At 48.1% G+C, this 12,757-nt stretch overlaps 1 protein-coding gene across 2 annotated transcripts in view; it reads right to left on the bottom strand.

Annotated features, from left to right (window-relative positions):
• The window catches only part of SEC14L1 (SEC14 like lipid binding 1), a 47,846-nt gene extending 39,841 nt beyond the window's left edge, over positions 1 to 8,005 (bottom strand). Inside the window, exons 1-2 of one of the 2 annotated variants that reach the window (XM_081575584.1) lie at positions 7,890 to 8,005; positions 5,641 to 5,733 (exon numbers count right to left, since the gene is read on the bottom strand). In XM_081575584.1, the coding sequence (XP_081431710.1) occupies positions 5,641 to 5,703 (63 nt within the window). In that variant the 5' untranslated portion in view covers positions 5,704 to 5,733; positions 7,890 to 8,005. Of the gene's footprint in view, positions 1 to 5,640; positions 5,734 to 7,151; positions 7,381 to 7,889 lie in introns of those variants that run through there. The other variant, XM_081575585.1, reaches the window with a different exon arrangement.
• Positions 8,006 to 12,757: the final 4,752 nt, after the last annotated feature.

Genomic DNA, 12,757 nt, shown 5'->3' with positions numbered 1-12,757 from the left:
GAAAAACAAAAGATGGAATCAAAGTATTTCATAACTAAAATAAAGGTACAAACCAAATATGCATGGGACTCAGGTCAGCGGAAGAAAACAAAATCAGGGAAGAGGGGACAGGGGCTCCCGGTATCTTCGGGCAAGGAGCAGGGGTGGGTGAGCACATGGGGCTTCAGGGGGCAGCCACCTGCCTCGGAGCAAGTGGACAAAGCCAGATGGGCTCCAGCAGGACAGAGGGACAGCCCGGAAACGGCTGCATGGGGGTGGGGGTGGGGTCTACCTCTCAGATTTCTGCGCACCTTGCCCTCACCTCAGAAAGAGCAGACTGGACTGCATTTGGTGTAGAGCCCTCCTTAGACAGCGCTGCAATACACAAGCACACCCCAGGGTCCCCCACAAATCTCCCCAACTGTCCTGATGCATAAACTGAATGGATGAAGTAAAGTTTACATATAAAAGTCTACACGAGTGACCAGCCTAGTCACTAGGTTACAGAGCAAGTCAGGGCCCCACTCTGCATCCAGTATCACAGCAAATCTCCTTCTCCTTTCATCCACCAGTCTCGGTCGGAAGACAAGAGATATCTGAGGAAAGAGGAAAGGAAGGGAAAAAAACAGAGAACAAAACAAACCAAAGGAAAGCAAAAATATGAGAGGAACAGAAGCAAACGCTGTTGTGGGAGCCACTCGGTCAGCAAGTGCACGCTGAAAAAGAGGGCTTTTTGGTTATTCAACCTGTAAAAGCATACCACTTAAACTACTACAAAATTTGTCAAATGGGTTCTGCATAATTTATGAAGGTGTTAAAAAAAAAAAAGCCAACTTCATCACAAAAGGGCTTTGCTCCTCCAGGAGGCATTGGCTAATTGAAGGATCACAGCATGCTACTTCTCTTCCATGGAGAAAACGTAGAGCCCCTGCCTGGGGACAGATCACAGATCTGAGCTTCAACCATCAGACCTACCTCCCAAGTCCTCACACGGAAAGCTCAAGCGAACAAATGGGACAGCAGCCGATCAAACATATCTGAGTGCCTACGTGCGCTTGGTACCAACACTGGAGGGGACAAGGGAGAAAACAAAGCCTCTGCCCTTGAGGAACATACACAACAGTTAAGAGCAATACTTGGGCACCTTGGAGAAGAAAAGAAACTACCCACCTACCACTGACTGCCCCGTCAAGCAGCAGTGAGAGGTGAGGGAGAGAAACACGAAGGGCTTCTTAGCTGCCATCAGGGAAAGGGGTGGGCCAGTCAAGATCAAGATTAGATGGGGTGAACATCTAAGGCAAGGAAGGAAGTGTCAAAAGGAAGCGGGTGGAGGGCCGGAAAAGACACAGTGGCAAACAGGGACAGCACAGAATAGATGGAAACATTCACGCTGGGAAGTCGGGATAATTATGAAATAAGCTTGAACAGGGAAGGTAGGATATCAAGGGCCTTGGAGAAAATGCAAAGCAGTTTAGAACAGATGTGACAGATTAGAGTGATCACTTCACCAGAGGGCTGACAGGTAGAAACTGTGTCTGGCAGGAGGACGCAAGACAGCCCAAAGGGATGAATGTGTGAGTGAGAAAAGGACAACTCTGGCACCCCCTCCGAAGGCTGGGCTGAAGGCGGTGCTCAGGAGAGGGAGGCACCATCTAGAAGGTGCGTGGCTAGGGATCCAGATGGCCAACGGGGTCTGGGAGCGCACGACAGGATGGAGAGAACAAGGAACTCGGGGAGTGGACGTGAGCAGAGCTGTCGGGTGAGGAGAAACAGGGCTTGGGACTTCCCTGGTGGTCCAGTAGCTGAGATTCCACGCTCCCAATGGAGGAGGCCCGGGGTTCGATCCCTGGTCAAGGAACGAGATCCCCCATGCTGCAACTAAGAGTTCCCATGCCGCAACTAAAGATCCTGCATGCTGCAAGGAAGACCAAGGGCAGCCAAAGAAATTAATAAATAAAAAGGGGCTGCACAAGATTAGCAGCGGGGCCTCTGCCATCACGTGCTCCAGCAGTCCAGGGGCAGCTGTCCCAGCCGAGAAAAGCATCAGAGACCGGTCCTTGCCTCCCTGCCGTGACCACAGAGGCACGGCTCCCGGTTCCTCCTCTCCCTTGGTCTCGCCTACACCCTGACCCCCCTTTACACCCCACACTGAACTCTGCTCCATGGACTTACTCTCCTCTGTATCACTTGTGAAAGGCCATGAATGCCAGGAGGAAGGAAGCCGGACCTGAAAATGTTTACGCTCTGAAATCAGTGTTTTACCTCAGAACTTTCCAAATGAAACACTCAAATCCAAGCATCTCAGAACCACACCTGCCACCCAAGTCCCTTCTCAGTGGTCACCTCACTAGGCCAGGGGAGACCACAGATGTACCAGAGGGCACAAGTGACTGGAATGTCCTTCACGGATTAAGCTCTCCTCCCACAGGCTGGGCAGAGCAGCCCCGGGAAACATTTCTGGTTGAGACTGGAAAGGTCACTCTTCAAGGACAAGAACCCTCCACAAACATTCCAGGATACACATTCTAATAAAAAGAACACCAAACTCTACCCCAACTACTTGCGGAAGCTCTCTCTTCTCTGAGCCTCAGACTCCTCACCCTCAAAAGGGGCTGAGCTGGGGGGCTTCTCAACTCACCGAAGCGCCAACCATTGTTTCTGGGCTCACATCTGACAACAGAAAGCCCCTCAGATGCCACAAATGCCTGCTGAAACACCTTCACTTCAGTTTTGCTTGTTTACCATTAACACTCAGATGATTTTTTAATTCTACCACGTATACTGACCCCAAAACAAATGGTAGATTGTCATTAAATCAAAATAATTAACATACTTGATACCTACCATGTACTTACTACTGACATAGGCACTTCCCACCCCATATTCTGGCAATTCTAAATCACAACAAAACTCTTGGTTAAGACAAACAGAGGCTTTAAGTGGACGGCATGGCGTTTCCTTCCACAGTCATCACAGGACCCTGTAAATCAGGACTCGTATCCACCTGTGAATACCACAATCTGACCACCTGACAAATACTTCTGTCACTGTCACGTGCTCTGACTACTGAAGCACAGTCACTTTTAGAGGTTCTCAAAAATATTTCTGTCCAAATCATAGTTCTGTTCTTGCATTAACTGAATGCCTCTTTGCTCACTCTGAATAAACTGAAAAGAATATTTTAGAGTAACTCTTGTACTTCTGTTTTTCCTCAATAAGAGAAAAATAAAGCAAGGAAAACACTGAGGATTTTATGTCATACAATTACAGTGAGAAAAATGCAAGGGACACCACAAAAATCACTAGACTTTACATTCTAGTTTCTACCTAACTCTGGAAGGAAAAGGGTAATATATTTCATTTTCAGATTAAAAAATAATTTCTTACAAGTCAAAAAATTTTACTATTGCTTAAAACAGAAGCGAGTAAAAAACCAGTTAATTTTAAAAGATTGAGGGGTGGCAGAGAAGTTCAATTTCAAATTCTTCTGTAAATTCCTGCATAAATGTGACAAGGCAAACTATAGCATTTTGAAAACCATAAAGAAAGGAAAATAAGGAAGCTGAACATTAGGCAAGCAAAATACCTCTTTATTATCAAGTGTTTGCCTAAGAGACTAGCCTTTGCCTCAAATGATCAGGGTTGCAGCAATATTTAAAAATCATCCTTAACATAATAGAAAACATAAGGCACCAGTCCCGTGCCTGTCCCCTCCACCCTGGGGCATCTCCCAGGCTCACTGTCCTCCACTGCCTCACACTAATCACCTAGCACCACCAGCCCCTGCCAACCAGAAAGGGACAGGTGACCAAGCCCCACAAGGAATCCACAGGCCAGCCAGCATCCTGGAACCAGTGTGGGCGGCGGGGAGGTTCAGATCAAGTATCTCTAGAATCTGAACTAGGAAATGCGAAAAGAATTGTTCACTTAGAAACTGAAAGAAGGCAACAAGAAATGCCACAAAGTCAAACTGGGGGCAGAGTTCTGACCAGCTGAAAAAGCATGTGAGCTGAAGCCACAGGAGAGGGGAAGGTAGGAGAGCGTGAAGCAGCCAGTGGTGAAGGCCGAGTCCCGGGGTGAAGGGTGAAGTTCTGGGGACAATTGCTGTTGGGAACACTGCCCCCCCCCCCCCCGGCCAAGCCAGGTTCCTGGAGCTCAGCCCCTGCAAGCTCGCATTCCTGGATTTCTGCACGATCCCATCACACATAGCATGTGTTCCAACAACAATATCCCCTCCTCTCAGGCCACAGTGGATCTCTGCTCTTTAGGACCAAACGACCAACCCGGAAAACAGGAAGCAAGCCTTCCTGGTAAGCCATGAACATAAAACACTGAACAGTCCTAGGACTGAAGGAAAATACAGAAGTAAAAAATACTCCCTGCCCCCCCTCGACACACACAAATCTCACACCTGACAGAGAAGGGGCACAAGGGAACTTTCTGAGGTAAAGGAGGGAATGGTTCTGCATCTTGACAGAGATCCATGTCACTTTCTGTCAACACTGATCAAACTGTAAACCTAACGTGATCATTTCACTGTCTGCAAATTACACCTCAATTTAAGAAACAGACGCCCTAAATCTAAATTGTTCCCTTGAGAGGACTTGAGTTTTGTTTTCCAAAACTAAATTGATCTGGATAAATCTCACAAAGGATGCTGAGCAGCCAGCCAGCCAGATACAAAAACACTTGAGTTTTTGTACACAGAACAGACTCAGAAATTCATCTCTGCTCAGAGTCAAAATAGGGGCTAACTACAAGGGACCAGGAGGAGCTGAGGGTCTCTCATTGGGCTGAAAGGTTCTGGTTCAGCCTGGCACTTTGGACCAAGGCATCCCCCAGTTATACATTACACCTTAAAGGTGACACAAAAGAGACAGGAAAGGAAAAGGATTTGTGGTGCTCAGTCGCTAAGCCATGCCCGACTCTTAGCGAAAAGAATTGCTCCCTTAGAAACTGAAAGAAGGCAGTAAGAGATGTCACAAAGTCAAACTGGGTCCAGAGTTCTGACCAGCTGAAAACGTGCATGAGCTGAGGCCAAGGGAAAGAATACCTTACAGTAATCTAAAAGAGACTGGAAAAAGTTTGTCTGGGGTGTTGTGTTTTTTTTTTGGCCTCTAATGAAATGATTATTTTGAGCCAATCTCTTTAGGTAAATAACAAAGAAAATTAAGACTTTTAATTACCCCATTTGTGGAATTCTAATATGACTCAAGAATTTAATATTAGTGGAGGAAGCTCATTTCAGCACAGTCCTTAGAATCCTGTAAATTAAGCTCCATCCTTCAGTGCTCAGCTTCTTATAGTGAATTCACCCTCAATCTAAATGAGCAGCAGAAGAAAAAAACCACTCTTCACATCCCTTTTCTACTTAAACGAAAAAGGAGCAAAATCCAGAGGAAGAATTATTTAGTCACAATCCCACTTCCGTATTTTCAAAAGGAGAATTAACTGAAATTCACACATAACCCTGAGATGAATTTTTAAAGAAAACAGAGATGCAGATTTTGATTTTCAGAGACTTGCAGTTTAAAAGCAATTTCACAAACTCGATAAAGTTCCTAAGCATAAAAATAGAATACGTAAAAGTGGAGCAACAGATAATCAAATATGAACACCTAAGAAGATAAGAAGCCAGAGAGTAAACTGAAAAGTACTTACAGCCATAATTAGTTCAAAGGGGTGTTTATACACCCTCACTGGTGACTGGTATTTTTGCACCATGATTGCGATAAAACAGCAATCCTTTCACACCTGCAAAACACAAAACATTTGTGATTAACCATGATGTGGAAAAAATTTGCATTTACACAACATACTACAGTCTAAGGAACCTCAATAGGTCACAATTCTATGCATACACAAGTCAAAAGATGATGCTTAATTATACAAGGGCAAGGGAAGGCAGGAAGACAGGAAGAAAAGGTGAAGAAAGTCCAAGTGGAGTGAGGGAAACAGCGCTGGTCTGAGGGCTGGAGGACTCAATTAACCTTACCAGCCTCACTGCCTCTCCCAGGGCTGCCCTGGGTCCTTTCCAGCAAGTGAAATGCCGTGATTCAATCATTCTAATAACCCATACAATTAGCTCTTGAATCATTTTCTCTTCAACTTCCATGAGAAGCCAAATAAAAATGGTGGCACTTCAAGATATTAAGCCCAGGACACACAAAAATACAAGTGGAAAAAAGAAAACTACTACTGTGTCTTAAATTATGAGATACTCCTCAAAAGCTGTTTTCAAAGGAAACTTGTCCATCTCCATTTTCTAACTGCGCAGGCTACAACTTCAGGGACCAGTCTTCAAATGGCAGACACTCCAAGCCCTCTGGCTAGAAGCTCCACTGACTTTTTCAGCCTCAAAGAGCTGTAATATCAGGCAGCAAACAACTGAGTGTTCAAGCCTACTTCACCCGTCAAGAATCCTTCTGCCAGGGGCACATACAGAGGCTGGCCCCAGCCTACCTGGATTTTTCGGAAAAACACACTTTTATTTGGAGCCCTCTATGGGACTTCACTTCCCTATTTAAAAGGGAGGAAGAAAAATAAATCCAAAGAGCCTACCTATCCCGCTGAGGATAATCATTAGAAAGTTATTTTATGCTGAGTACGATGAGAGGATATTCAAAAGTACAAAACGGAATATCCTCAAGGAGCCCAAAGTCTAGCTGTAACAAAAGAAAAAACTACAAAGGTATATTTTATTTCACACGATTCCTACCCATATTAACTACATTTAAACAGATCTGGAACTTCCTCTGGTATGTTTCACATACCTCTCAGAAAGACCAGGTTCTGGCAGCAAACAGCTATATCTGGCAGTATGAAAAACTACTAAAGAGTAACTCGGGGTGACCTCAAGCAAGTCATTTGACTTTCCCGGGACTCAGATCCACCTCTGTGAAGTGAAGTTCACAGTGAGATAACACTGTAAGACTTCCAGCTCTAAAATCAGGAGACTTAGAGCCAAAACTCCTGAATCCACCACAATGAACTGGAATACCGTCATTAATCTTGACTCTGGGACTGGCAGGTCCTGGTGCGCTGGGATAGGGTTCTATTTAGTTTTGCCAATCTGGTAATGCTGGTGCACGGCAGGAATTCGATAACCTTTTAAATTTTTAATTAGGAAAATTAATTTTAGGGTATCTCCCATAGAAGGAGAGGATACTTACTGGGTATGTAAAGGGGCTGTAGAGATGGGGAGAGAATGTTTAAAAAAAAAAAAAAAGAGGAATGCGCAGTTAAGACTCCGTAACACCCATTCGGGATTCCACTGCCTGGCAGAACCCGAAGCGACCACGCTCAAGAACCTGGTAATTCCCGAGCTTCTGAACTCCTGCCAGTTCCCAGCTTTGGATGCTCTGGTCCAAACCAACGTCCTACGTGGGAATCCGGAGTTACAACGGCCAAGCGGCACCGTGGACCAGGGCAGCCCTCTATTGCATGACAATCGGTGCTTTAAAATTAGCCAATGGCCGGACTCAACGAGTCCACCCCAAGCAGGATGGAGGGGCGGCCGGGCCCTCGGCTCCATCTGGGGGGGGGAGTCCCGGCGCGGCGGTTTTTCGGGCCCCCAGTCCCAGGGAGACCCGGGGAGATGCACCAGGGGAGCCGGCTGGGAACCCCAACTCCGCTTCCTCCAGAAAGGGGGGTCTCTGGGGTGGGAAGATCGGGGGTGATGGGGGCGGGGAGGGGGCGACCCAATACTGTAGGAGCCTCACGGTGGGGTAAGACGGGGCGAGGGGAAGGCCCGCTCCCGACCCGGGCCACGGAGCTGAGGCGAGCCGAGCGGAGCCGAGGGGCCGGGGAAGGGTGGGCTAGGCTGGGAGGCGGCCGCGAGAGCCCCGCGCCGCCCGCAGGGGCCGGGCCGGGGGGCGCGCTCGGAGCCCGCCGCGGAGACGCGCGCCTACCTCTCGTCAGAAAAGCCGGGCCGGGGACGCGGGGCGGCCGAGGGCGCTCATGCCGGCGGCTCCGTGGCGCGGTCGCCGTTCCACTGCCGGCCGGCCGCAGCTCCGCCGCCGGTTCCGGGGAGTGGGCCCGGGGGGCGGCGGGGGCGGGAGCGGGAGGGGCCCGGCGAGGCTCGAGTGGTTGTTACGGGTGACGGGGAGGGCGGGGCCGGGAGGCCGGAAGGCGAGCGCGTGCGCGAAGGCGGCCGAGGGGCGGAGGCGGGCGCGAGGACGGTTGCTAGGGAGGGGGGGAGGGCTGACAACGGGACCAGCCGAACTGCGCAGGCGCCGACTCCAGGCCGGGCGGACATGGGCGGTGCTCGGAGCCGGCGTCCGCCCAGAAGCGCTGCGGGCCTGAGGGGTATGGCCCCGCCCAGGATTGCGTCAGGGGGCGTGCCTTGGGTAAGGGGCGGGGCCCGCGAGTAGCCAGGCGGAGGTGGCCGAGACAAAAAAAAAAAACCGGCGGTGAGTTGGAACCCAGGGGAGTTCAGCTAACTTGAAACTGGGAAGTCTGCGAGGCATCACAACAGCTGGGGCCTTCCGGCTTTGCCGGTACCCACGGCCCTGGCTAGGCCCTCTGCCCAGAGGCCCTGCCCTTGGTCTGATCTGCGCAGGAGGCTCTCCGAGCTTCCTCGTTTTTTGTTGACTTTTGCAGTGCCCTGACCACATTCTCGCCGAGTAATGCAGATGAGGCAAACGCCAGGGCTGGGGAGGGGCTGGGTGGGACCCAGCAGCATCATCTTGTCAACACATCCAGGCTGTGCAATGGAACTAAGCCAAGCGGATCTGGCGTTTCAGCTAGAGCTCCAACTTCGAAGCACAAGTGTGATACACACTGAGACCTTTGGGGGTTCTTAAGAAGAACTAATGACTAGAGAGGGACAGCACGCACGTCCACCCACACAACAAGGCTGGCTTTATAGCCAACTTACAGTTTCTCCATCAATGTCACTGTTGTTCCGTTCCCATTAGTCACCCTGGGTGGCTGTGCATTGGACGCTGCCAGAGCAGAGCACATTTTTGGAACTGTTTTAGAATTCCCTTCAGGGCCAGTTTACCAGTCACACAAGAAAATCATTCATTACTTGATCATACCTTGTTTTTCAACTCAAACCATCATTTTCCAACATGATCACCTACCTTGCTTACTAGACTCATCTAGGAACTGGCTTTTGCCTGTTTGTAAAAATCACATCCACCTTCAAAAGATGCTGGGAGAAAGAGACAACCCAGTAAACAATAGCTCTTATGAAATGGTCTCACCTCAGAATTGACCTCATCTGATAAGGCTCTAGATGCAACCACCAATTTACAGGAAATAGAGAACAGAGCAACATGTTAAATGACACCAATGGGGAAATCATCAGCCAAGCATTCATCATGGGAAATGCTGCATGACAAATACATTGTTTATAAAAGTACAATGGAAAAAAATAGGGTAAAGGCCACACTATAGATCAAAAGAGACTGAGGAATTTATTAAGCCATACACTTATAATTTGTGTGCTTTGTATGTATATTATTTATACTTCAATGAAAATTTTTTTCACACATAAAATTACATTCTTGAAAAATCCACATTGTAGAAATCCTCACATGGACTTCCCTGGTGGCCCAGTGGTTAAGAATCCACCTGCTAAAGCAGAGGACAGAGGTTCAATCCCTGGTCAGGCAACATCCCACAAGCCTGACCTAGATTACATGCCCATCCCTGAACCAGTCTTTTGATCCAGAGGGCTCAGTGTCCAGTTTTGGGTCGCACAATCCCAACAGCAAAACCAGGGATAAGTCTCCAGTGAAACCTTGTGCACGTACAGTGACAGAAGGTGGTTTAAAAAAAAAAAAAGATACATGAACCGTATCCTTAAGCAGTATCATCAAGATACATGAACAGATTCCCAAGGTGAATAGACTTGGGAAGGGAGCAACACTCCTCTAGATGCATACGGTATGGTGTGTTTGATTGTTTTAAAATCAGTTCCATTGGGCAGATATCCAAAATCTATAAGAAACGGCACTGAACACCACGCTGCAGAGTTAAGCAGAAAGATCCAGTCCTTTTAACACACGTGCAAAGAGTTCTTATTATGTGTCAGACGCTGGGTGAGGCGTAAAGGTGAGCAGTGGAAAAGTATATCGGGATCAGGTTTGGCTGCCAGTGACGAAAAACCCAAAGTAAAAGTGCCTTGACAAGATAGAAGTCTGTGTCCCTTGCACATGAATCAATTCCAGAAAAGTCCAGGATGGGAATGACACCTCCCTGATCACTGTCAACTGCTGACTCCCCCAAGACCAGCTGAATGTGGGTGCAGGTGGTCTCTAGTCTCATCATCAGGGACATATGTTCCTTCTGTCTTGCTGCTTTCCCATCATCATGATGTATCCTCTACTCGAGGTGAGCAGGAGGAGAGGATGAAGACCAAACGTCCTTCCTTGAAAGATGCTTCCTTGGAAGTAGGGTGTGTATGTGCAGTAGTGTTGTGTGTATGTGACAAGCAGAGCAAAGGACAGGCCTGGCGCAGCAGCAGTGCCCCAGCAAAGACCATCCTGCTGCTCCTGTCTTCCGGTGCTCACCAGCTCCCTTCCTCAGATAGACTCTCTAAGGTCGTATTATGAGAGTCTCTGAAACATCTTGACTGAGTTCCTAGCTTGAGGAGTATCTGTGTCCCTCTTACTTGGTGGATGGAAGCCCTGATGGGTGCTTTGTATAGGCCATTTATCAGATGCCTTTGGAATGGAGACAGAGGATGGCCAAGCTTTGGCATTCACAGCAAGACACTCTGGTTCCTTTGGGTAGCTCAGCTGAGTCCCCACTAGGAGCCTGAGTCTGAACCTGCCATTCCTGGTGGTCACCTCTGGCTGACAACAGAATGTGGCATCTACAACCTGGACACAGGCCCTCTGGCCCATTACATCTTCCCCAACAGGACTAACCTGAGCTGGGCACACAGTTACTGGTCCCTCTGACCACATCTTCTCCATCCATCTTAGCACTATATCAAGAGTCATCTCAAGGAAAGATCAGGAAGTTGTTGACACCTAAGAGGATTGGGGATATAGATTAAAGGAAGGGCCATTGCAGAAAGGACACTGGGAGGCAAGTGATTGTCTTGGCTAACATTTCAGCCTGCTGAGCCCAACCTCTTGCCCACAACAGTGAAATAAATAGGAGGTAAGTCTGAACGACTCCTTTGAACGTTACTAAATCTCAAGATCAGTGGAATATTTAGGCTGTTCTGAGAGCACTTAGGCTTCCCTGGTGGCTCAGTGGTAAAGAATCCTCCTGCCAAGGCAGGAGATGCAGGTTTGATCCCTGGTCGGAAAGGTCCCCTGAAGAAGGAAATGGCAACCCACTCCCAGTATACTTGCCTGGGAAATCCCATGGACGAAGGAATCTGGTGGGTTACAGTCCATGGGGTCGCAAAAGAGTTGTACACAACTTGGTGACTAAACAACAATGAGAGCACTGGGCTCTGATTCTCTGGTGGCCCTGCCCACCTTGGCATATGCACTTTCTACTTTGGCCAGATCCTGGGGCATGTCAGGTCTCTTCCAATTCTGGAAGAGATCACTTTCTCATTTGGCAGTAAAAGGGTAAAAGACAACCTTGCAAGGCATGACAGTTTCTCCTGACGTGGACCATCTGGCAAAGTTTCCGGCCTGGAAAAGTACAAAAAATATAGGTTACCCTACAGGCACAGTTTCTTCACTGAGCCCTGGCAGTCATCCCGTGGTTTTGAGCTAATATCATTGCATCACTCCCAACCTGGGAAAACTTCAAGCCAAGAAGACGGATCTGCAAAAGCTATCATCCGGCCTTACGTATTTCTAAAATATTTCATTTCAATCTGGAGAGGCAAAGCTCTCCATATCTTAATTGGCTTTCCCCTCCTCCAAGTCTTCCCTCTTCCAAGACACTCTCCATGCTACTGGCAAATTTCTCTTTCAAACACACACACACACACACACACACACACACACACACACACACACACACACAGACTTCACTCATTTGCTCAAAATCTAACACTGGCAACAGAGATAGATTTTAGCTTCAAAGCCTGCCATCCGAGATCTTCTGTAAATCTTTCTTTTGTTCAGAATGATTTTACTTTCATCTCCCCTTTATCTGCTCACTTATTCATTCCTTTGTTAACTCAGCAAACATTTATTCAGCCCCGTAATTTATTCAGACGCCATATTTAGCACAGGAGTGTGGGAAGATCCTCTCTATAAAAACAGATTTTCCTTCAAGGGGCTCAGCCTACTGCATGGGACTGACAAGTAAACAGTGACAACACAGCCTGTTAAGTCAGCTCTGTTCAGTTCAGTTCAGTTCAGTCGCTCAGTCGTGTTCAACTCTTTGCAATCCCATGGACTGCAGTACGCCAGGCTTCCCTGTCCCTCACCAACCCCTGGAGCTTACGCAAACTCATGTCCATCGAGTAAGCTCTGTAACCCCTCCCTAAAGCCTTTCCTTTTGCCTCTTCTTCTCCTCTGTGTCTGTACACCTGGCACTTTCATTATAAGGCACAGATGGAACTTCCCTGGTGGTCCAGTAGTTAAGACTCTACGCGTCCAATGCAGAGGTCTCAGGTTTCATCCTTGGTTGGGGAACCAAGATCCCACATGCAGCGCGTGGCAGCCGGTTGTGGGGGGGAGGGGGTAGTGGAGGAAAAAGGTACTTTTTAAAGAATTGGGTCTTCCTCTCCCCTCCACTTGTACGTTGCTTGGTTCTTGGGATTACATCCACTCATGTTCTTCTGCCTCTGCACTTGGCATCTTCCAGATTAAATACTGGTTGGGTTGAAAGGATGAGTCTTAAATTAAAC

Source organism: Giraffa tippelskirchi, chromosome 3 (assembly GCF_054371585.1).
Source record: "Giraffa tippelskirchi isolate mGirTip1 chromosome 3, T2T-mGirTip1v1.2.pri, whole genome shotgun sequence".
Taxonomy (NCBI): Eukaryota; Metazoa; Chordata; class Mammalia; order Artiodactyla; family Giraffidae; genus Giraffa; species Giraffa tippelskirchi.
This window is presented reverse-complemented; position numbering and strand designations above follow the sequence as displayed.